Source organism: Anopheles cruzii, chromosome 2, assembly GCF_943734635.1.
Source record: "Anopheles cruzii chromosome 2, idAnoCruzAS_RS32_06, whole genome shotgun sequence".
NCBI lineage: Eukaryota > Metazoa > Arthropoda > Insecta > Diptera > Culicidae > Anopheles > Anopheles cruzii.
In genome coordinates, this window is record NC_069144.1 from 33,672,321 (window position 1) to 33,693,997 (window position 21,677).

Genomic DNA, 21,677 nt, shown 5'->3' on the forward strand with positions numbered 1-21,677 from the left:
CAGTGATAGCAGTTTTTGAAGTGTGAAGTTTCAGCTTTGAAACGAGCCTAAACTTGAAACTGTACGATCGATACTTCACGAGATATCGATCACTAAAACCATCTACCGAGAAAATAATGGATTACTTTTTCCCCAACCCAATATAAGAAGAGTGTAATGCGAGTAAATGGTCGCAATAGAACAAAATAAGTCGGAGAATAAGAAGTAAATTTGATGCTGTTCCGCTCAGCTTATCAGTGCATGCATGGTTCAAATTTACCATTTGTTGTCAGTAGCGATCGGTATTACACCAGGTTTTAGAAGCTTGTGGTACACAACACCTTTCTGGTCCCATCCCTGGTCTTTTTGCAGAATCGATCTGGGTTCGGATCTGTCGAAGCTGATGGTTTTCCCAGACTAACCCATGATTCTTTCTTTATAGGATTCTTGAAATGAATCCACTTTCTATCCCCAATCACAATATGATGGAGAAATGATTTCCTTTTGTACCTGGCGAGCGGAACTTCACATTTGGTTTTTCGGTTTTCCTGCTGTTTTTCGTGTTGTTCAACATCGACATTTTCTATGACACGCTTGTAATGTTGTTTTTATGCGATGTATCTAGAACCTAATTAATTGCAAAAGTTATTTTGTTGTTTTTTTATCGTTATATAATGTTAATGAGTAGCAGCTTAGTTGTAACATACTACTTGTTGCGAATGCAACTAGAAAGAAACAAAGGTATCTGAGGTTGATGAACTCCGCTTGGTTTCGGTAGCGGCGGAAATTAAAAAAACTCGTTTTCTTCTCTGTGCCTCTGATCGTTTACACTTAGATCGTTCGTTCCACTCGCGCAAGTGTTAATGCTCCAACTCAATCACCGCCCGATTTGGCCTCCTTTCTATAGCGCAAAAGGTTCTCAGTTGGAGCACCCACCGGAGTGCTCACCGGAAACCTTTTCGGGGGTGGGTCTCGTGATGACCCCAATCGCGCGTCATTCCGAAGCTGCTGGCGTTACATTTGTAATACTACTAATACTAATACTTTCATAACTTTTGCTTTTATTGCAGAATCGGAAAAAATAGGTACGCTCGACGCTGTGCTAAGTGGTGCTTACAGTCGTTCGCAAATGTATCTCTCCCGTCAGATAGCACGCCTTCGCCCGGAGTTGACTATGTCGATGTTTTCGGGTAAATATAAAAATGGAAAGAATTTAAGAATTTTTTTCCTATTGGTAATTATACAATGCACATGTGACACATGCGTTCCAACAGTATTAATCTTAGGAATTAAATATTGCTTCTTTGTTGGTGCTGTGTCTCTGATTGAAAATCCTTGTCAACTTCTCAACATGTATTCAAAATTTCAGAGGGAATAGATATGCAGCGGTCCCCCCAAGCCGCGGTTATATAGGTGTAGTATACGTGTGTAAAGGAGGAGCGAGAGTTCTGATAGTCGCGATCCCGCACTCGCTCTAGTCAGTCGGCTTTTTACCAACAAAGTGAATGCCAAATAAAGGCTCGTGCAAACGTGGCCAAAGATAGATAGTAGCAAAAGCACAAGTATATTCCAATTTCGGGAGCAGAAAATGGCAGGCTAGTCCACGAAACGTATTTTTTCCATTTGGTTATAAAATAGAAACGGCTTAATATCTTTCGAAGCTTGCACATTTATTTTAAAGATTTATTCTTCAATTTAAAAACAAAAATCTGCAAAATATCCACCACGGCTTGCTTCTTCTTCTTCTTATTTGGCGCTACAACCGCTGAGCGGTCTTGGCCTGCACCAGAGACAATGTTAAAATCTCTGGTGCTATTCGTAACGGATCGTTTTTACGGGCGGGGTTGTTAGCCCCGCGCCAACCCCCCTGTCACGCCGGTATCGGAAATCGAAACCATGACCGGCTGCGTCGACAATCGGTTCCGGGACTCGAACCGCGGCTGGCTTAGTAGTAGCCCATTCGATCGACCTATTTTTGATTACATTTTCGAGCTGTCTGTGGTCCTATCTCGGCAATGGCGATTTGAATTTCGGTCGTGACATCGTCAACAATTGCTGGCTTGTTCGAATAGCATTTAAGTTATGTTTCTTTCGATGTGAAACGCAGATCGAAACGCACGGTTCGGCTGTTAGGACAAGACTGGTATATTTTCTATTGTTTTGTTCTTATATAATTTTCTACTTCATCCCTAATATTCCTATTTTTATCTAACGGTTTCGCTTATCTGTTGTGATGAAAAAAAACTTGCGAGAACTTAAGCCGATATTTGGCTACACAGCGAAAGCCACAATCGATATTTTGCACCGCATCTTCGGACAGCGAATAATTAGCAAAAATGGTGTTGTGAATTGGCCTCCAAAAAGTTGTGATTTAACACCATTGGACTATTATCTTTGGGCTGCGATGAAACATAAATGTTGTGCGAACAAACCAGCAACTATTGACGGCCTCAAGACCGAAATTCAAATTGCTGTTGCCAAAGAAGGAACACAGACAGCCGAAAAAGTGCTCAAAAATTGGGTGCACCGAATGGGCTACTGCCTAACCAATCGTGGGGGGTATTTGAGCGGAATTGTTTTTCACATATACATTTGATGATCAACTTTTCAATTCAATGTTAGGGCATCGAAAAATATTTAGTCGTTTTAATTTTATAACCAAATAAAAAACAGAACGCTTATTTGACCACCCTGTAGAATGCCGACCACTCCCTCATTAACACGCGCGTCTCTGAAATCTATGTAATCTTTTTGATTATTTTGTTTTTGGTTTTTATCAATTAATTTTTTATCTTATCATCATAATCAGTGCATGACAAGCACAGTCTCGACATGTACGAGGTGTGTTCAAAAAGTTCTGACAATTTTGCATTTACGCGGGCTACGTATATTCGATTTTCGATTTTTTGTGGCGTTAGGTTGCTACTCATGTCACTCACTTATGGTCGATGATGGAAAATCGACGATGAGCCAAATCTTATCCAAGCAAAACAGTTGTCAAAAATTAACTGATTACTCAAAATGGCCGAACTTTTCACCATAAGTCACTGACATACGAGGGGTGTTTAAAAATTTTTGTGACTTTTGAATTTCCGCGGGCTACGCATATCCGATTTTCGTTTTTTTCCGTCACAATTGTCCGGATTTGTGGGAAACCACAAATTGACTGTGGCACCCCTGCGCACAGATCGTAGCTTCTGCGCGAATTTTTGACCAAAACAGCACTCTAATGATGCCAAAGCCACCGTATTCTCCAGATCTGGCCCCCTGTGACCTTTTCCTAATTTCAAAACTTTAATTACCTCTTCGTGGTCAATTAGTTTTGAAGTACACAAAAATCGACGATAAGCCAAAACACGCCGAAGCAAAACAGCTGTCAAAAATTAAGTGGTTATTCAAAATGGCCGAAATTTTCACCAGAGGTCACTGACATGTGTAGCAAAACGAAAATCGGATATACGTAGCCCGCGGAAATTCAAATGTCCCAAATATTTTCGAACACCCCTCGTATGTAGCAACATAACACCATAAAAAAATTGAAAATAGGATATACGTTGCCCGAGTAAATACAAAATTGTCAGACATTTTTGAACACACTAAGTATTGCTCCACAAAATCAAAGGTTTGGTACGGCTTCCACTGTAGAATATCTAACATGACAATAGATCAAGTTTACCGGCCACAACTCAAAATTAGTCTCATGATTCTGTTCTGCAGCCTCTGCCGCTGGTTTATTGTAAAAAAATAGATATAGAATATGATATATTGAAACAAATTGCGCAAATTTGGTGCTTCAAGCATCAAATTGCAATAATGAAAGCAATACTGTGATGTCTTATTTTTGTATTTACTGCTTAGAAATTACCTCGCGATTCCAGACAGCTCGCGCTGAGGCACGTGCGCTGTTGCTCCAATGCCTACTACCGTGGCTGGAGAATGTGGAACTCGTGGCTTCAAGTCTACCGCCAGCAACACCCTTATCATATATCATGGTAAGTACTGACCCAGCCATGTTTACTTTTGGCTAATCTGACTAAGTCTAACTAATTGTTCCTTCAAATGGGCCGATACAATCAGTTTAGAAATGAAATATTAAATTAACCAGCAGTATGAGATCGGATTGTGTAAAAATTGCCTCTAGCTGTCAAATTTTTCCTCCTTATTATACTCTTTTGGCAACATAACGATTGAGATTTAAAAAAATTGTTTGCAACTTATCATTGAAAAGTCCATGTCCATTGCCATGTCTTATGTTTGAATAGTGAAAAGACTTTTGTGCCTGAAAATGATGTTTCGCGGGGATCAATGTTTTTCTGCTATTTGCTTATGAAAACTGGTACAGAATCGCAAAAAATGCTTGTCAAAGCTTACGATTAGAAGATTGCAGGACTTTGAGTGTTTTAAAAAATTTAAAAATGGCGACTTTGACTTAACGAGCAAAAAGCATCGGAGGAATTCAGAAAAGGACTTTCTGATGGACCCCGAAAGGTGTGGTGTACCATATGCTCCTGAAAACCTGGTGAGACAGATAATTTAATCGCTACTGACAAGAAATGATCAGTTTGACCCAGGTGTTGATCAAAAAAATGGCTAGGACTGGTCAGAAGACATGGTGCGGTAACTTGGCTACCCAAACTAAACTGGTTCAAGATACAGTCAAACCGTTAGGTTTTTGATGTTTTTGATTTGATGTTTTATCTACGAGAATTTTTGTCAGCTTAATCATTTTCCTTATGAAGATACAATGAGGAGAAGAGGAGACTGTTACAAATGTAACACCAGCGACTCGCTATCGAGCGACTCCCGATTGAGCGACCCAGCTGAGCGCCACGTTCGCGACGCTCGCAAGATCTACGCCGCTCAAGTGACCACTCCGACCGAGAAATCGGCCAGATAAAAAGGGAGCAAATCGATCGGCTAAGACGAGTCGCAGGAGAAAACAAGTGAAGTGAATCATTACCGCATGCGCGAGCGGATATCAGTGCTAAACGCAGATAATACGAAGGTCACTATTTATATTTCGGGAATTGGCAACACTGATGTCATGTGAGTCCATCTGATGGTTCCATCGTAAAGTTTGACATTTTGGACGACATACGTACTCAGAACATTTTGTCATACGGACGCTATTTGTTTATTTTATATTTAGTTGAAAGTTTCGTCTCGGCAAAAAAATGGAACTGAATCGTGAACATTTTCGAGCGATGATTTTTTACGACTTTCGACGTGGATTATTACAACAAGAGTGCGTCAATCAACTTAATTTGACTTTTGGCGATGAAGCTCCATCAAAAACCACTGTGTATCGCTGGTATAGTGAATTCAATCGTGGTCGTAGTTCGCTGTCCGACGAGTTTCGTGAAGGTCGTCCAAAATCGACTGTAGTGCCAGAAAACATCGATGCTGTGCACGAAATGATTAAGCAAGATCGTCATGTAACCTATTGTGAGATTGAGGCATCCCTAAGCATTAGTTCCACCAGCATATATGCGATTTTACATGAACACTTAGCTGTGCGAAAATTATGTTCACGTTGGATCCCACATAATTTGACAATCGCTCAAAAAAAGGCTCGTGTCGATTGGTGCAAAGAAATGCTTCAGAAATACAATCGCGGTGCTTCAAAAGACGTTTATAAAATCGTGATAGGTGACGAATCTTGGATATATTCGTATGAGCCCGAAAGTAAGCAGCAGTCGACTGTATGGGTGTTCCAAGATGAACCAAATCCAACAAAAGTTGTTCGCACACGAAGCACTTCAAAGAAAATGGTGGCCTGTTTCTTCGGAAAAACTGGTAATATTGCAACAGTGTCTCTAGAGGATCGTAGAACAGTAAATTCTGAGTGGTACACAACCATCTGTTTGCCAGAAATCTTCGGTGAAATAAGGAAAACAAACAAGAGACGTCGGATTGTTCTTCATCATGACAATGCCAGCTCTCACACATCGGCTCAAACAAGAGACTATTTGAGCACTGAAAACATCGAATTGATGGGTCATCCGCCGTACAGCCCTGATTTGGCACCCAATGATTTCTTTTTGTTCCCATCCGTGAAGAATAAACTGCGTGGTCAACGATTTTCATCGCCCGAAGAAGCTCTTGAAGCGTTCAAAAATCATGTTTTGGAGATACCTCATTCGGAATGGAATAAATGCTTTGAACATTGGTTTAAGCGCATGCAAAAGTGTATCGATCATCGTGGCGAGTACTTTGAAAAACAATAAAAATATATTCGCAGCTTCACTATTTGTTTTTGTTCCTATTCCCGAAATATAAATAGTGACCCTTGTACACGAGTCTTTTAACTCCTCATACCGTTTCGCAGCTTAACAACCTTAGACTTTTTTTCTGCTAGTTGCATTCGCATTTACAATTTTGCTAAAATTTCATTATACGTTCTTGAGTTTAATAGACAGGGATATCATTTTCTTTATATCCTTTCGTGGTTTTAGTATTACCCAGATTCGAACACTCGAGGGCGTCGCGAAGGATCTGGATCGACAGAGGCAACGGAGATGATACTGAACAATTTAGTATATATAACCGCAAAGGTAAGATTCATGAGAAAATTTGAAAGGTGAAATAATATTGTCTATTGAATTTTGCAGTAGTGTTATACTTAAAGGTGTTCGATTATATAAAAAAAACGATTCAACTAGCTAAGGCTTGAAAAATTTCACTAACAGTTCTAACGGTATGCGACATTTGCTTAAAAATCATCGTGCATCTCTATACTTTCATCATCTATAGTTCATCATCTATAGTAAGCCTTATTAATTACTTATTCAGCTACTACAACCGCCGAGCGATCCTGCCCTGAAATAAAGACCGCTCTACATCGCTTGCGCTCGAGCGCCTTCGACAATGAACTCGTTACAGTGGTCGTTCTTGCATCCCTGTCGATACAATCGCGCCATTTCAAACGGGGCTTACCACCCCTTATTCCATTTAAGAAGACTTTGCGAGCTAGGTCGTCGTTCACCATCCTTATGATATGACCGGAGGCTACACAGTCTAGCTATATACAGGATGTTTCTTTAACGATGCATGATTTCTTTTGATTATAAACAAAAAACGGCTGAATATTTTTCTATGGTTGAACTTTTATTTGAAAGGTTTATTCCTTCCATTTATTTGGGGAAAACAATTTTGGTAAAATGTTTACCAAGATTGGCTTGGCAGTAGCTTATTCGGTCGACCTATTTTTGAGTACAATTTCGATTGTATCTGGTCCTATTTCGTCAATAGCAACTTGAATTTATGTCTTAAGAATGTCAATAGCTGCTGGTATGTTCGCATAAAATAATGATGATCAGATGAAGATGTCAGATGAAATAACAATCAAAGAATAGTTTGGTTTGCTTTATGTTTTGGAGGTTTGGAAATATGGTTTTCATAATAATATAGCAACCGTATTACTAAATCGAGTGTTATAGATTTATGTTTTGTCTGTAATTATTGCATCTTAAAATTATCCTAGATAATATCAATACAAAATTGGAGTGAAAATCGTCAAACAATGTTAAAAGACTTTAGATATTTTATTTAGTTTCAATTGATCAATGCTTTCAAACAACGGACTATCTCTGTTTTATATATCATCTTTCCAGTTTGCTGACTCACATCCATACATTGAAGAACTGTGGGGCACGCTATGCCAGTTCTGGCCAAATAATCTCAAAGTTATACTTCGCTATTTATTAATTATATCCGGGATGGCTCCGAACGAGCTGTTGGCTTATGTAAGTAATCGTTGCGCTATAATTCATCAAAGACACCAGATGATACAAAAGTGCAAAGGCTAAATAAGCAAGGTTATAGCAATTGTGAACCAAATACTAATTGTAATTGAATTCTTCTCTATTTTTAATTATCGATGTGGACATCGGTTATAATAGGCAAAAAGAGTTGCGTTATATTTGGCCCGTTCGTGTACTAACCGACTACTGGACGAACTGATGAGTGAACTGCAAACGGTGGAAACTTTGAATTGTTTAATTGAGCGAACAGAAACGCCGCCTTTCTACCGGTTAACGAGTATGAGAAAAGCCTCCAGCCATTCTGATGGTAAGTAGTTCATAGCAAATGTGAAACCTTAAGAAAAACGTAATGATGCAAAGCAAGAACAGGAAACGGGTCCTAGACCTTCCAGTTGATTTGGTTATAGAATTAGAACTCTGTTCGTTACGTATATTACCTTTTATGAAGAAAACCGTGTCCACGGATGGTTTTAATTGAGTCGCCATTGGGTAGCTAACATCAAATTAATAGCAATCTCCTTCTGTATCGTTTCATTAGGTCCAGCGTCCGGGAATAACGATCCCAAAGTCTGTGATGTGGACGTGGAGAAAGGTACCATTCATACCAAACGCCACAGCGGGGAAGATCCAATAAAATCTGGGTAATTTGCACTTTAAACAGAATCCCTATATGTTGAAACTGATAAATCGTCATTGGCAGTACTTTAGAGATAAAAATACATAAGGCTACATTAATTAGTTTTTGTGGTTTCGTTGCCCAGTAACTAAAATCATACACTCATATTAGACAACAATAGAATGTGTTCCACTTTCACTTTGCGTAAAACAAATTAATAAATAAACTAAAGATGATGGCTTTAATTGCCTCGCTTTTGGATTTCGTTTCTTGTATATAAAAACAAGTTTATAAGTGTGTCTACAAAGTGTTGACGGCTTGCGGACTATCTACTGTTACCGTTTTTTTTTTTTTCAGAACGTGTAAGTCCGACAGCGCTTTACGAACGTTCGCCAACGCATACCGGCCACCGCGTGGAAACGATAAGATACGTACCGCTTCCGGACCATGTGTGATGCCGCGACACGAAGATGTGATGGTAATGATGAACGAGCAGATGAATCAGGAGGAGAACTTCGTGCAGATACGTACCGAGCAACCACTAGCACCACATCCGTTGCCGATGCCCGAATATGGTGGCTACTTTGCACCATTAACCGAATTTTTACCCCTCACCAACATTCCGATCAGTGGGTTTCATCGCTGTAACGTAGCCGTCATGCTGCTGACGGACATCGTCGTCGATGGTATTCCTGGTTTGGACTGGACACTGCATGTGCCACTCATGTTGCATATTTTGTTCCTTGGACTAGACCATACGCGGCTTATCGTGCGAGACCATTGCAAAAAACTTCTTTTGAACTTATTGGTAAGTTAATTGCATTTTTAAATTTTCTATGTTATTGGTTTACAAATGTTTCGAAAAGTGATGTCCAACTGAGAACAGTAAATGTAAAATCAAGTAATTCTATAGATTGTGCAGTGTTGATAGTTTATCCAGTCCTAATAGTTTATTAAAGTATGTTGTTACCACAAGCTTACTTACTTACTTAATCCGGCTACAACCGCCGAGCGGTCTTTACCTGCTGCAAGGAACCTTTAAACCGCTCGCGGTCGAGAGCCTTCGTCCACCACATATCAATACCGGCCGATCTCGCGTCCCGGTCGACGCAATCTCTCCATCTCACACGGGGCCTACCACGCCCCCTCTGTCCCTCTACCACAAGCTTAGTAATGAATAAATTTCAATTTTGATACAAAGATCTTTTCCATATATATTAACCTAAAAGGTATCAACGCTGCACATAACTGCATAAGCAGTACTACATAATGTTATTGATATTATAGTCCTTTCAAACTACTTAGGCTAAGCAAGGTATACAAAGTATGACACTTGTTATTGATTCTAACAGATTGTACTGGCGGACCACAACGATCATCTAACGGTGGCCAAGATCTTGCTCAACAGCGACACAGCCAAGCTACGTTTGGGTATAGTGGTACCATCGTTACCCGTGGTTGATCACAATTTTACCGAGCCCGATCAAGAGTTTGATAGTTATTTGTTCTGGCTAAGTGGGACAGCAGTTCAGCAGCTATCGTTGTCCACAGCTGCTAATCAACCCAACGAAGAAACGCCTACCGTGCCGACGATCGTAACAGAGGACAATGCACCACCGCTACCAGGACCGACCATGCCAACTGCGCACGTCATCAAGAGTTTAATTAAGTTTCTCTCGCAGGAAAGTAGTCAGCAGCATCCTCTGTGGAATTATGAAGATATAACTGCGAAGGTTTGGAGCATAAAGTCGGCGGATCAGTTGCAGTGCTTCCTGCGACATATCGTAAAGGTGTTCACGGACAGCTATTCCCACGCGCGCATCCCTGAACGATGGGCTCAGACGGCCCTGCAATTGGGACTTAGCTGCTCGTCTCGCCACTACGCCGGACGCAGCTTGCAAGTGTTCCGCTCGCTTGATGTACCAATCAATTCGCGCATGCTGTCCGACATTCTCTCACGATTGATTGAAACCGTGGCTGAGCAGGGTGAGGACATGCAGGGTTACGTTACGGAATTGCTCTTAACGCTAGAGGCCGCCGTAGACAGTTTGGACTCCGACTTCCGTCCGCTGGATGTGATGAAAGACATTTTCAAGAGCACACCAAATTTAAACAACAAGGAAGGTGCGGCGGTAGGAATATATGGCAGCAAGCGTTCAGGTGACGGAATGATCAACTCGCCTGGACAAAACATACACAACGTCACGAACGCCGGACACACGCGCAGTACTAGTTACTCGATATCATATTGCTCGCGAAAGGCTTCTAATTCACCAATCGATAAGCAGATAGAACTGCGCAACCGCAATGCTGCTCTTGAGTTGGAACGGAACGGGACCAAATTTGCGGCTGGACAAACATCGCTGTCGCGATCACGCAGCGCTCAGAGTTTAAAGCTGCTCGGAGACACAGCCACGCAAGATGATAAGATGACCATTTTGGCTCAACTCTTTTGGTTATCCGTCTCATTACTTGAGAGCGACTACGAACACGAGTTTTTATTGGCTTTACGGTTACTAACACGTGTCCTACACCGGTTACCACTCGATAGGCCCGACGCACGAGATAAGGTTGAGAAGCTTCAGCAGCAACTGAAATGGTCTACCTACCCTGGTGTTCATGCGCTTCTACTGAAGGGATGCACCCATTCGGGGACATACGAACCTTCGATTACGCTGTTATCACAACTTACACCTTTGCTCAATCTACCGGTGTGTGATCCGACGCAAAGTTGCGCATTTCCAATGAATGTGATCGCTTTATTACCATACATGCTGCTGCACTACGAAGACGCCAATGAGATCTGCATTCGTAGTGCGGAGAACATAGCACAAGTTTCATCAGAAATGGGACTTAAGCTAGAGAACCTCGGTACAGTGATGACTCTCTATAGTAGGAAAACATTCAGCAAAGAATCATTCCAGTGGACAAAATGTGTTGTGAAATATCTTTACGACACGTACGCGCATATGGGTCTGCATATGCTTGCCTTTCTCACAGAAGTGTTGGAGAAAGGATGGGTGCAAGTTCAGCTACAGGTGCTGAGCGTTATCCATTGTATGCTGCATTATGTGGATCTTTCCAGTGTTACTGTGCAACCAATTGCTGGCGATATGCTGAAAATAATTTCCAAATACCTAGATGTAAGTATAGCTCTTTTAATATGTTTTACCATCATACACATGTAAATAGTGTTCATTGCATTGCATTTTCTGAACAAAGTTCTATCATTATATGGTTTCCTTACGTTTTTTTTTAATTTGCTAAAGGTGTCAAAAGAAGTGTCATGTTATATTATTATATTCAGATTCCGGTTCAGATAGTAAATTTCTATTTCAAGTTTTGAAAAACTTACAAGTTTTTTTATTGACTTACAATATACAGATGCTTATAGTTAACACATCGTTCAATAAGTCCCGAGACTAACTATGAAAACAACATTTTATCGGACAAATTCTTTATTATTCATCAACATAATCTCCTTCAAAGGTAATACAATCATTCCACGCTTCTATAACTTTTCAATGCCATGTTTGTAGCACGACTTGTCTTTTGACTCAAAATGAGCCTCAGCAGCAGCGATCACCTCCTCATTCGAGCCAAATCTTTTTCTCTTGAGCATCTTTTTTAGATCCACAAAGAGCCAGTAATCGCTGGGGGTCAGATCCGGCGAGTACGGAGGATGAGGAAGCAGTTGGAAGCTTAATTCGTTGAATGTGGTCATCGTTTTGATTGAATTGTGCCATGGTGGCTTTTGTTCCATTGTGAGCAAACGCGGCACACATTTGAAAAAACCTTTTTCATGGCCAATTTTTGGTGCAAAATAGTGAATGCACCACCAGTTGATATGTTCACCATCTTAGCCATCTCATGCACTTTCATTTTGCGGTCACCCATCACGATTTGAATACTTGCTTGGTGTTTTGGGAGTTACTGCCTCATTTGGCCGTCCCTCATCATTTGTATCAGCACGACCGCGTTTGAAGTCAGCATTCCACCGACAAATGGTTGGTTTCGACGGAGTAGAGTCCGGGTAACGTTTTCCAAGCCATTGTTGAGCTTGAACAATGTTTTGTTCCTATTAGAAAACAATGTTTTATCAACACACGAAACTCGTTTTGGTCCATTTTTTCAGGACTGCAAAGGTAGCGTCACTTTAACCACTATAGCTTTCTTGGTTATGTTTCGAGTTACATCAAATTTTGACACATCCTATCTGAAGGTTGGTACTTCCGAACCTAAGTATATAAAAGACATTATTAGTGCCATCTCTACGCTAGTCTCGGGACTTATTGAACGATGTGTTACTATTAACGAAATGTTAATGCATTCAAACTAAATGAGAAATCTTGTCTAAATGTTGTCACATTACTTTTCCCTTATATTCTCTCTCTTAATTATCTCTCAATACGATATTTTCCCAGACTTCCAACGGGAAAGAGGCATTAAAAATACTGAAATTCGTGGTAACACGAAGCTCCAGCCTGCAGGTGGTTCCTCAAACTTCTGAAGGGTGTTCATCGTACACCAATCTTCACGGTAGTTTCAGCGATTCAGAAGTGTTCTGCAAGAAAGAGCTCGCAGGGCGAACGATGGAATTTTCGTTCGACGTTTCACAAACGCCCTTAATCGGTCGTAAGCTCCTGTTAAAACCCGACAACGATGGAGCTGTTGCCATTAGCGGTGGCTCGCTGGGGGGAGCAAAGAGCTATAATGGATCTGGCAATGTAACTGGATCTGGAACCCATTTCGGTCACGCTGGAACTCCAAACTCGCCTCGTCGCAGTGCTAGTCTTTCCCCGGCGGATACGGCGCCGTTAAGCGGTTGGAAACGTCCTTGGATGTCACAGGTACGTTGTGTGCTGATGAATATAATGTATGCCTATCCATATCCCTTTGTTGTGTTCCTTCAATTCGCTGATCCATGTTTTCATCCATGCAAAGTCATTGTTTTGTTGGTAACTTTGTTGGCCATACTATTGGTAGCGTAAATTAGTTCTTGCCGTTTTTAATCAACATTTGTGGCCTAATATTTAATATTTTCTATTTCATTGTTTGTTATTTTTAGGGGAGGGTTCGAGAATGCCTGGTTAATTTACTTACAACATGTGGACAACGCGTGGGCCTTCCCAAAAGCCCTTCGGTAAGCGCAATAGTCATATTCAGTGTTACTTGGATGTTTGCTTTTATCTTTTTTTTATCTATTATTATTATTTGTTTTTTTGTTTTAATCGTAGAAAAACGGACTGGACCGTATTTATATTATTTGTTCTTGTCTCTGTAAAATTGCGTTATGACCAGGCTCTTAACAACAGTTCAATTTTACTATAGTTTTTGATCCCAATATGTTCAGAGCAATATAACAAATGCTTTTTTTTATGATAGGGAAATATTATGATTGTAGTTTCGTGTGCCTTTTGGGGTTAGTAAGGTTTATTAATTTTGTTTTTATTAAATTTCCTTGGCCTTTCTTTTCTACGGGTAAATTATATCACCAAGGACGATATCATAAGCTCTTTGTACTCCAAGGTAAACCAATTTGAATTACGATTTACGTTTAATATGATTTACGTGCTTGGTTCATGTGCTGCAAAAATTTAGAACCCGAATCGCATAATTATTCTTTTTATCGTTATTTTCGTTATTATTTCATCCTTTATCCATTTCATGGAAGCACTGCTATTACAGATAATACTTAAGTTTTTCAAATCGTTACAAAAGATGTAAAACTTATATAACAATTTCAATTATTTTTTTGTTCTCTTGTTCAGAATTAATTGATTGATTGAATTAACTGTTTCATTCAGTTAAAATTCATTGCGCCATGTGGTCTATCTGAAATACTACTTTCTATATATTTTTTTTCATCTTTTAAATAAAAACTGTTGGGTGTCAATCTCAGATGACAATCCCTCTCATTATTCGACATTCTCACAAGGCGCATTTTGAGATAGTGGTAGAAAATCTTGGCCTTGCTTGTTATACCATCGTGCGTGATACTGTGAGCCACACGGAGTGAAACGAAAACATAACTTAAAAAAATTTGTGGCTCAACGGACCCTGTAAAACATAACACATAACACGTAAGAACGAGCTCGAACGGCTCGAAGAATAACGAGATCCAATAAAGTGATCCGTAATTAGTTAAAGGATCCTAAACGGTATGCAACTGCGCAGGGTACTCCGAAAACATCCAAGATGTCGATGAGAACCAAGTGGAACATTGTTAAATTGGCGTCAAACTCGACAATATCGCTATAAAAAATCAAATCTACACTGAATCTACCAGTGCGCAGGGAAGCTATTCGCAAGGTTTGGCAAAACAGCCCGAATATAACTCGAGCAAAAATGACCAAGGCACCAAATCTAAGCCTACTACACCAATAAAAACGTGTAGAGTTTGCTAAACTCAACATGGGACATCGGTGACAATTGAAGTAGTGTCGAGCAGTAGTTGAATTTTTATTCGCTCGCTAGCTCGCTCGGCTCGCGATATTAATGTCAAAATACTAAGTGTGAAATAAAAGGCGAATCAAAAATACACTCGCGCGGTGGTCTCACCGAATAAATCCAACAGTAGCATTCAAACCAGTTCGATGACTAGAGCATGGTTTGCTTTAGTGGCCAGCGCGAAGTCCGGATCTAAATCCAGTTGAAAATGTCTGGGGAATATTGGTTAGCCAAATTTATGCGGATAGGAAGCAATACAGCTCTTTTCAAAAGCACAAGGCATCCATTTTGGAAGCTTGGGAACATATGGACCCAAAAATATTGAAAAACCGTAGTAGTTGATAGTATGACAAACAGAATTTTCCAAGTCATTCAGCGATCAGGAAAGCCAACTGACTATTAAACCTCACAATGAATACAGAGATTTGAAAAAAATCCACACATATTGATCATTTTATTAGATGCGGCTATAGAACGTTGACAGTGCCTATATTGTATTTGGTCGAAAAAAAGCTAGAAATCATAAAACTTCGATTGATTGGTTGGATTCAACCAAATGGTTTTATTCATAATTTTGCCTACTTAAAAAGTCCCAAAACCAGAAGTTGAATCGGAAAGACGGTTTGGAAGATACGTTAAAAACGTGGGTGCGGCTATAGAAAGTTGACAGAGTGTATAAGAAAACATATTGCGTTACGGATACGTTGTCTATTTTCAGATATGTGTGCTACTTCTTGATGTTGTATATCATATTAGATAGAAAAATTTAGTATTTAAGCAGGTTTTATTTAGTATTTATGCAATTTTGTTTTATTCTATCAAAACGTTTTCGCTAATGCACCCGATAGTAATTTATGTAATACTGAAATTTACACGGCTGGCTATTAAGTATACATCCACTGAGCCAATTCTGAATAGGAAAATTTGGTTGTCGCATACCCTTATGGTAAAATACTGCACATTCAACTCTGCTTACAAAATCAAAAACTGAAAATCCATAGCTAACTAATTATTTTACTTTAAAATTCTTGAACTTTTTTGCAGGTTATTTTTAGTCAATCGTCAGACCTCTTGGAGCGCCAATCATCGGCCGCTTCCAGCACAGATGAGACATCCGGAGCGCAGCAGGATTTGAGTGGTGGTTCGCGACGCGAGGATGGGCCGCCCGACTTCGGGGTGTTCAAGGATTTTGATTTCCTCGAGTACGAAAGCGAGAGTATCGAGGGTGAATCAACAGATAATTTCAACTGGGGCGTGCGTCGTCGTCCTCTGTCCGAGGGTGAGAACGAACAACATTCTCTGTCCGGTGCGGGCCGTGTCTCTCACTCGAACTTCGACGAAAGTTTAAGTGAGAAAACCCCGGTGTTGAATCGTCGTAAGCGTCTGAATGTCGATGACTCTTCGGATGAAGAGGTAGAGTCTGAGTCACCCTTGGATGAGGAACCACGACCTGTCTTCTCAAGAGCAGGCTACTTAAGTGGAGCTCCAGCTAGTTTGAGCTTACGCGGAAGGCGTCATCGGCGTGATTCCGTGTCACGTAGCGACACGAGCGGGTCAAGTGCTGGCGATTTAGGTGACATTACGCCATGTAATGCATCGCCTCACCTTCCGGGAATTCATCCGTTCCGCACGGGACCTATCCGAGACGAAAGCGTCGACGTTTGGAGACGCAACCTCGTGAATCTGCTAGTAAATCAGCCTTCGTCTCATGCGCCGGATCTGCTAAATCAAATGTTCCAACTGATCAAAGAGCTTTCGGTTCGTTCAATTTCCATCTCGAAGGAATGCATGCGCTATTTCACCGGTTCCGGTGTGCAGCTGGGTCATCGTATATCAGTCTTGTCTGATTTACTGGCAACACGGGGTGATCCTCCCAAGATCTGGTATCACGCTAGTCTGGCCACAACACCGCGTCTTTTTGAAAATCTCCGCTACGGAGTACTGGAGGTGCAGGAGCATCTGGAAACGTTCTTCGACCGCAAGGACACCGTACTAGATAGCTTAGATGAGGTGAAGGCCTCCTGCAAGCTGGCACTTTTCACTTCAGATATCGATTCGGCAAACGAGAGCACAATCGGGCAGCATTTGAACAGTTCCGCGTCAACAGATCCGGCCACCGCAGAAATGCTGCTTGATCTAGGTCGGAGCCTGTACAAACTTATGTTTCAACTGCTACTGCTGATCGAGTCCGATCACAAGATCGCCAACAGCGTTGTGCAGAATCTGCGTAAAAATGAGCAAATGCAAGACCTCTCTAATTTGTACCTATCTGTGCGCGGAGCATTACTGCGTTGCATCGACGATGCGGAAATGGAGTCGCTCGATACTTCCACCTCTACAGAGGGAGAAAACACTCCTACTCCGTCTCCGGGAGTTCCGATGAACCACAGCGAGTTTGAGAACATTCTTATCGAGCTAATCGACAATCAACGGTATGCATACCCATCATCAAACAGTTTCACTTTCGTCCGAAAAGGGGTGGAAATCCCTCCGAGCTTATATCGAATAATACGATTCTACATTTACACATTTTGCACTCAACGGGTGCTTCTGTATTTTTTTGTTTTCTAGTTGGTTAGCGGCGATAAATCACGTAAAACAGCACAAACAGTTATCGAATCATTTAGCGTTAAATTACAGCACTCTGTGTGGTGCGACGCGCGATACCGTGCTGGACAACATGTCAACGGAATCTAAAACAATCGATGACTTATCGATTATTCTGAATGCTTATGCAAACCGATTAACGAAAGATAGGAATGGTAAGTTTCATTTATTTGTTTTTTTTTTCATTGTTTTATTTCTTTAGTTATTTGTGTTATTAATTTTGTCAGTGTGGTTTCTAAATAATGCATCGAAAAGTGTTATAATAGGTTTACAAATCACTATCAAAATATTGGGTTGGGGAAAATGAAATCCATTGTTTTTGCATGAGCTTCAACACTGTATTTAAGATGTTCGGATGGTCCGATTTGCTTCAAATATGCACCATTTTGTTGAAAAATTTGTTGTCTTTCCAAAGATAGGTTTCTAATCCCTCTCTTATACTAGGTGTGTGCGTTGAGAAACTCCAGCAATCTTTTTTCACAATCCTTTCGTAATTCAAGTTTTTCAGCATTCAGGAAATTTTGTAATGCGTGAAAAAGGTGTCAATTGCTTGGTGCAAGGTCCGGACTTTCTGGCAAGTTACTAAAGACGTGCGTAACATTTCGTTGTCCTGGTGGAACACAAAACCTCTTCCTTTGGCCGATTCTGGTCAATTGCTTGGGGTTTGACTACACGGAAGCAACTCATAATAAACGGTTCCTTTCAAGTCCCACCATATACCCCGTAGTACCTTGCTGACCGTGAGTCCTGGTTTGGCCACCGGTTAAGCTGCTTTACCACGCTTAGACCATTTTTTTACGCAGTATTGTCGTATTCATGCCATTCCTCATCCCCAGTACCCATCCGTTTAAGAAATGGTTCAATTTCATTCCGTTTGATCAAAACTTGGCAGATGGAAAATTGATACATCATTTTTTTTGTGTAAATAGGGTGGCGCCCAGACATCGAGCTTCTTTGTGAATCCAGCTTTGCGCAAATGGTTTAAAACTATCTGATAGTTAATCTTCAGCTCCTAACCGATTTGACTACTAACATGCCGATCACCTTTGATTATTTCTGTGATTTTATCGACATTTTCGACGACGTGTCTGCCTGTACGAGAAGCATCTTCAACACCAAAAATAACCGAAACGGGTCAACGAAACCAAAATTACACATTACTAGATTTAAGAGTATCAGGACCATAAACACCATGCACAATTTCAGCACCATGAGTGTTGAAAAAGTGAGATCAAGAAAGGATTGTGAAAAGAGATTGCTAAAGTTTTTCGCTAATAACGAGCAAGCCTTCTACAAGAGAGGCATTATAAGCAAATTTTCCAACATAACGGTACATATGTCACGTTAATCGAACCATTGGAAGTATCTTAAAACAAGTTTTAAATTTCACCCAAAAATAATGGATGACTTTTTCCCCAACTTGATAATGTTCTAAGATGTAATGTTGTAATGTAATGTTCTAAGAATGTACTAAGAATGTGTTAGTAATTAGTAATGTTAAGCCCGAGCGGCGAACATGCATGAATATGAAATGAAAAATGAAAATGAAATACTTATATATATATTTATCTATATTATATATTATCCATCCACAGATGTGTTCATTGTATCCCGATCGGAGTTCGAACTTAGTGAAATTTATCAAATCCTGATGGAGAACCTACTTCACGTGTCGTCTGCCCTGTCTAACATGGAAATCAGCATGAAAGCCAACACTAGCTCTAGTTCGTCAACGGGCACAACCATGACAACGATTCCGGCAGGGATCGGAAATAGTAGCGGAGTCGGAAGCGGCGCAGGAGCAAATATCGACAACCACGCCCATGTTGGACCGAGTGGTTCGTCACTAAATGCAGTTGGTGTTAACCAAGCCCCTAAACCTCCGTCACCACCAGTTCTAGCTTCAACGAATCCGTTTAAGGATACTGTTGACATTATCACGACACTTTGAAATGAATTATAATTTGCTTTAATTCTCCTTTGCTGTCTTTTAATGGTCGAGCATCTCATATCGTCATAAATACGGCCCAGTCTTTAAAAAAAACTCATACCTTCAAGAGAATTGGGCAGTTTGTTCGTTTCTCATAATCATTATATATTAGAGATGATTTCATTGCCTGTATGTTGTCTGCTGTTTTTTTTATTATCCGATTGACATGGACTATATTGGATATTGACACATTTTCGAGACGTGTAAGATAAAAAAAAAGATGGAAAGATAAAAAATATAATCTAGCGTAGTCATAGCATAAGGCTTTTTATTCAATATTTTAGGGGTTTGGCGCGGGACGAACAACACCACCCGATAAAAAGGGATAAGACGAGAAAAATAACTCGTTTTGATACAAATATACGGCCTGACCTGTTAATTCTACAATAAAGAAAAATTATGTAGTATTAGGTTGGTTAAAAATAAATCTATTATTTTTACGTGAATTTTTAAACTGTATTTAAGATGGTGCGATGGTCCGATTTGTGCCAACTATGCGCCGTTTTGGTGAATCATTTGTTGTTGTTGCGAATGCAACAGTTTTAACATGAAAGCTTGGTAATTAAAAACTCTGCTCAGAGAGCGTAGAGAAAGTAGAGAGAGAGTAGCTCGTTTAGCGAGAGTAGAATAGTAGCTCTTTAGCGAGAGTACAGTAATTAAAAAACTTGTATTTCTGTTCATTCACTTGGTCCGCTCGCGCATGCGGTTATTATCGAATGTTATTATTGTTGTTATTAATTTTATTATAGAGATTTTGAGCTTGAAGCTTCTTTCATCTCTTTTTGCAGGTTTGTTGGTTGATTGTTTTCGATGGTTTTTATATTGTTGGTTTGTTGTTTTGGATGGTTTTTAATTTGATGTTTTGTTGGTTTACATTTTGTAGTAAAGGTCGGCTTCTTTTATGTATTGTATTACGGTTTTGATATTATCCGGGTTGTTTGCCAGTGCTGCTGGTAGATCGTTTGGTATACCAAGCTTTCTTCTCACTCGATCATATGATTTGCATTCGATGATTAGGTGCTTTACTGTGGTGAGGGTTCCGCATGTAATTCTTCTGCGACCGATTCGCAATCTCGAAATGATTCTTTGTTGGGGTTAGGTGGGTCTGTCCATGGTAGTGTGTTTTGTTTGATTTGGTAGAGCTTGTTGGTATTTTGATTTGACCATTGTTTGTCCCAAGAAGCACGTATTTGGTCTATGGTCCATCGTAGAAGATCGTCTTTGGGTAGTGGGCTTATGTTATGGTCTGACTTTTGTCTGCCAGTGTTGGCTAGGGAGTAGGCATGGTCGTTGCCTTCGATACCAAGCTGACTGGGTATCCAGCAGTAGACTATGCTGTTGCTTTGTTTGCCTATTCTATATTTTGTATGTATGGATGTCTGGATGTTCCGTTTTGAAGAGCGGAGTCGGTGAAGATTACATTTTGCCATGTGGGTTTAGGGCTTCTTCAGAGGCGATAGAAAGTGCTATGGCCTCGGCGGAGAAAATGGATAGGTTATTTTGCAGTTTTATACTGCAGGCAGTGTCAGCGGAGAACATTCCGCAGCCTGCTGTGTTGTTAAGGACGGAACCATCGGTGTAGATGTGGTGATGGTGTTTATAGTTTTTGTTAATATGTGTTAGGAAGGTTTGCATGGCGGTGATATTGTTGTAGTGTTGTTTTATGATCGATTGCATAGTGCGATCAATGGTGGGGACCGTGCTGTTCCAAGATCTCTCTGATTCTGCAGAGAGCCTGGACTGGAGGAAGCTACTTGTTGGTTAGTTGTTTGAAGTGTTCTTTTATTCGGGAGGTTAGTTGTGTTGCTGGGAAATGTTTCTCATTGAGTTGGCTGTAGGCCGATAAGAGCTTGTTTATGAGGACTTAGTGGAAGGGTAGTTGGCCTGATTCGCATAGGAGTGACGCTATGGGGACAGTCATTGAGAATTTTGAGAGTTGTTTCTCTCGACGATCTTTTTCTGCCGGAGCATATCATTCGGAAAACGAGACAGTGTTTTGTTGTATGTTGACAGTGTTTTTTGAGGTTTTTAAATATTTAAAGTGTTTGGTAAAGGTAAGCTGGTTATCTATTACTATTCCTAGTAATTTGGTTGCTCTACGGTTTGGTATTTGGAAGTTGTTGATGAATAGTTTTTGTGCTTTTCTGCGGTTTTGTTTTGTGAACCAGAGTATGTTAGATTTACTTGCTTCAATGTCGTATCCGCCGAAACGGGACCATTGTTGCACCTTATTGAGTCCTTCTTGTAATTTGGTTTTTGCTTCTTTTGGGTT

The 21,677-nt window shown here is 40.4% G+C and overlaps 1 protein-coding gene across 1 annotated transcript in view; it reads left to right on the plus strand.

The window, feature by feature from the left end:
• The window catches only part of LOC128278906 (protein furry), a 58,645-nt gene extending 38,808 nt beyond the window's left edge, over positions 1 to 19,837 (plus strand). Inside the window, exons 12-25 of the mRNA XM_053017631.1 lie at positions 1,050 to 1,169; positions 3,838 to 3,971; positions 6,435 to 6,533; positions 7,593 to 7,724; positions 7,881 to 8,049; positions 8,281 to 8,383; positions 8,716 to 9,166; positions 9,711 to 11,501; positions 12,783 to 13,208; positions 13,427 to 13,501; positions 13,858 to 13,887; positions 15,853 to 17,240; positions 17,380 to 17,570; positions 19,011 to 19,837. Coding sequence (XP_052873591.1) covers positions 1,050 to 1,169; positions 3,838 to 3,971; positions 6,435 to 6,533; positions 7,593 to 7,724; positions 7,881 to 8,049; positions 8,281 to 8,383; positions 8,716 to 9,166; positions 9,711 to 11,501; positions 12,783 to 13,208; positions 13,427 to 13,501; positions 13,858 to 13,887; positions 15,853 to 17,240; positions 17,380 to 17,570; positions 19,011 to 19,366 — 5,465 coding nt within the window. The 3' untranslated portion in view covers positions 19,367 to 19,837. The remainder of the gene's footprint in view (positions 1 to 1,049; positions 1,170 to 3,837; positions 3,972 to 6,434; positions 6,534 to 7,592; positions 7,725 to 7,880; positions 8,050 to 8,280; positions 8,384 to 8,715; positions 9,167 to 9,710; positions 11,502 to 12,782; positions 13,209 to 13,426; positions 13,502 to 13,857; positions 13,888 to 15,852; positions 17,241 to 17,379; positions 17,571 to 19,010) is intronic.
• Positions 19,838 to 21,677: the final 1,840 nt, after the last annotated feature.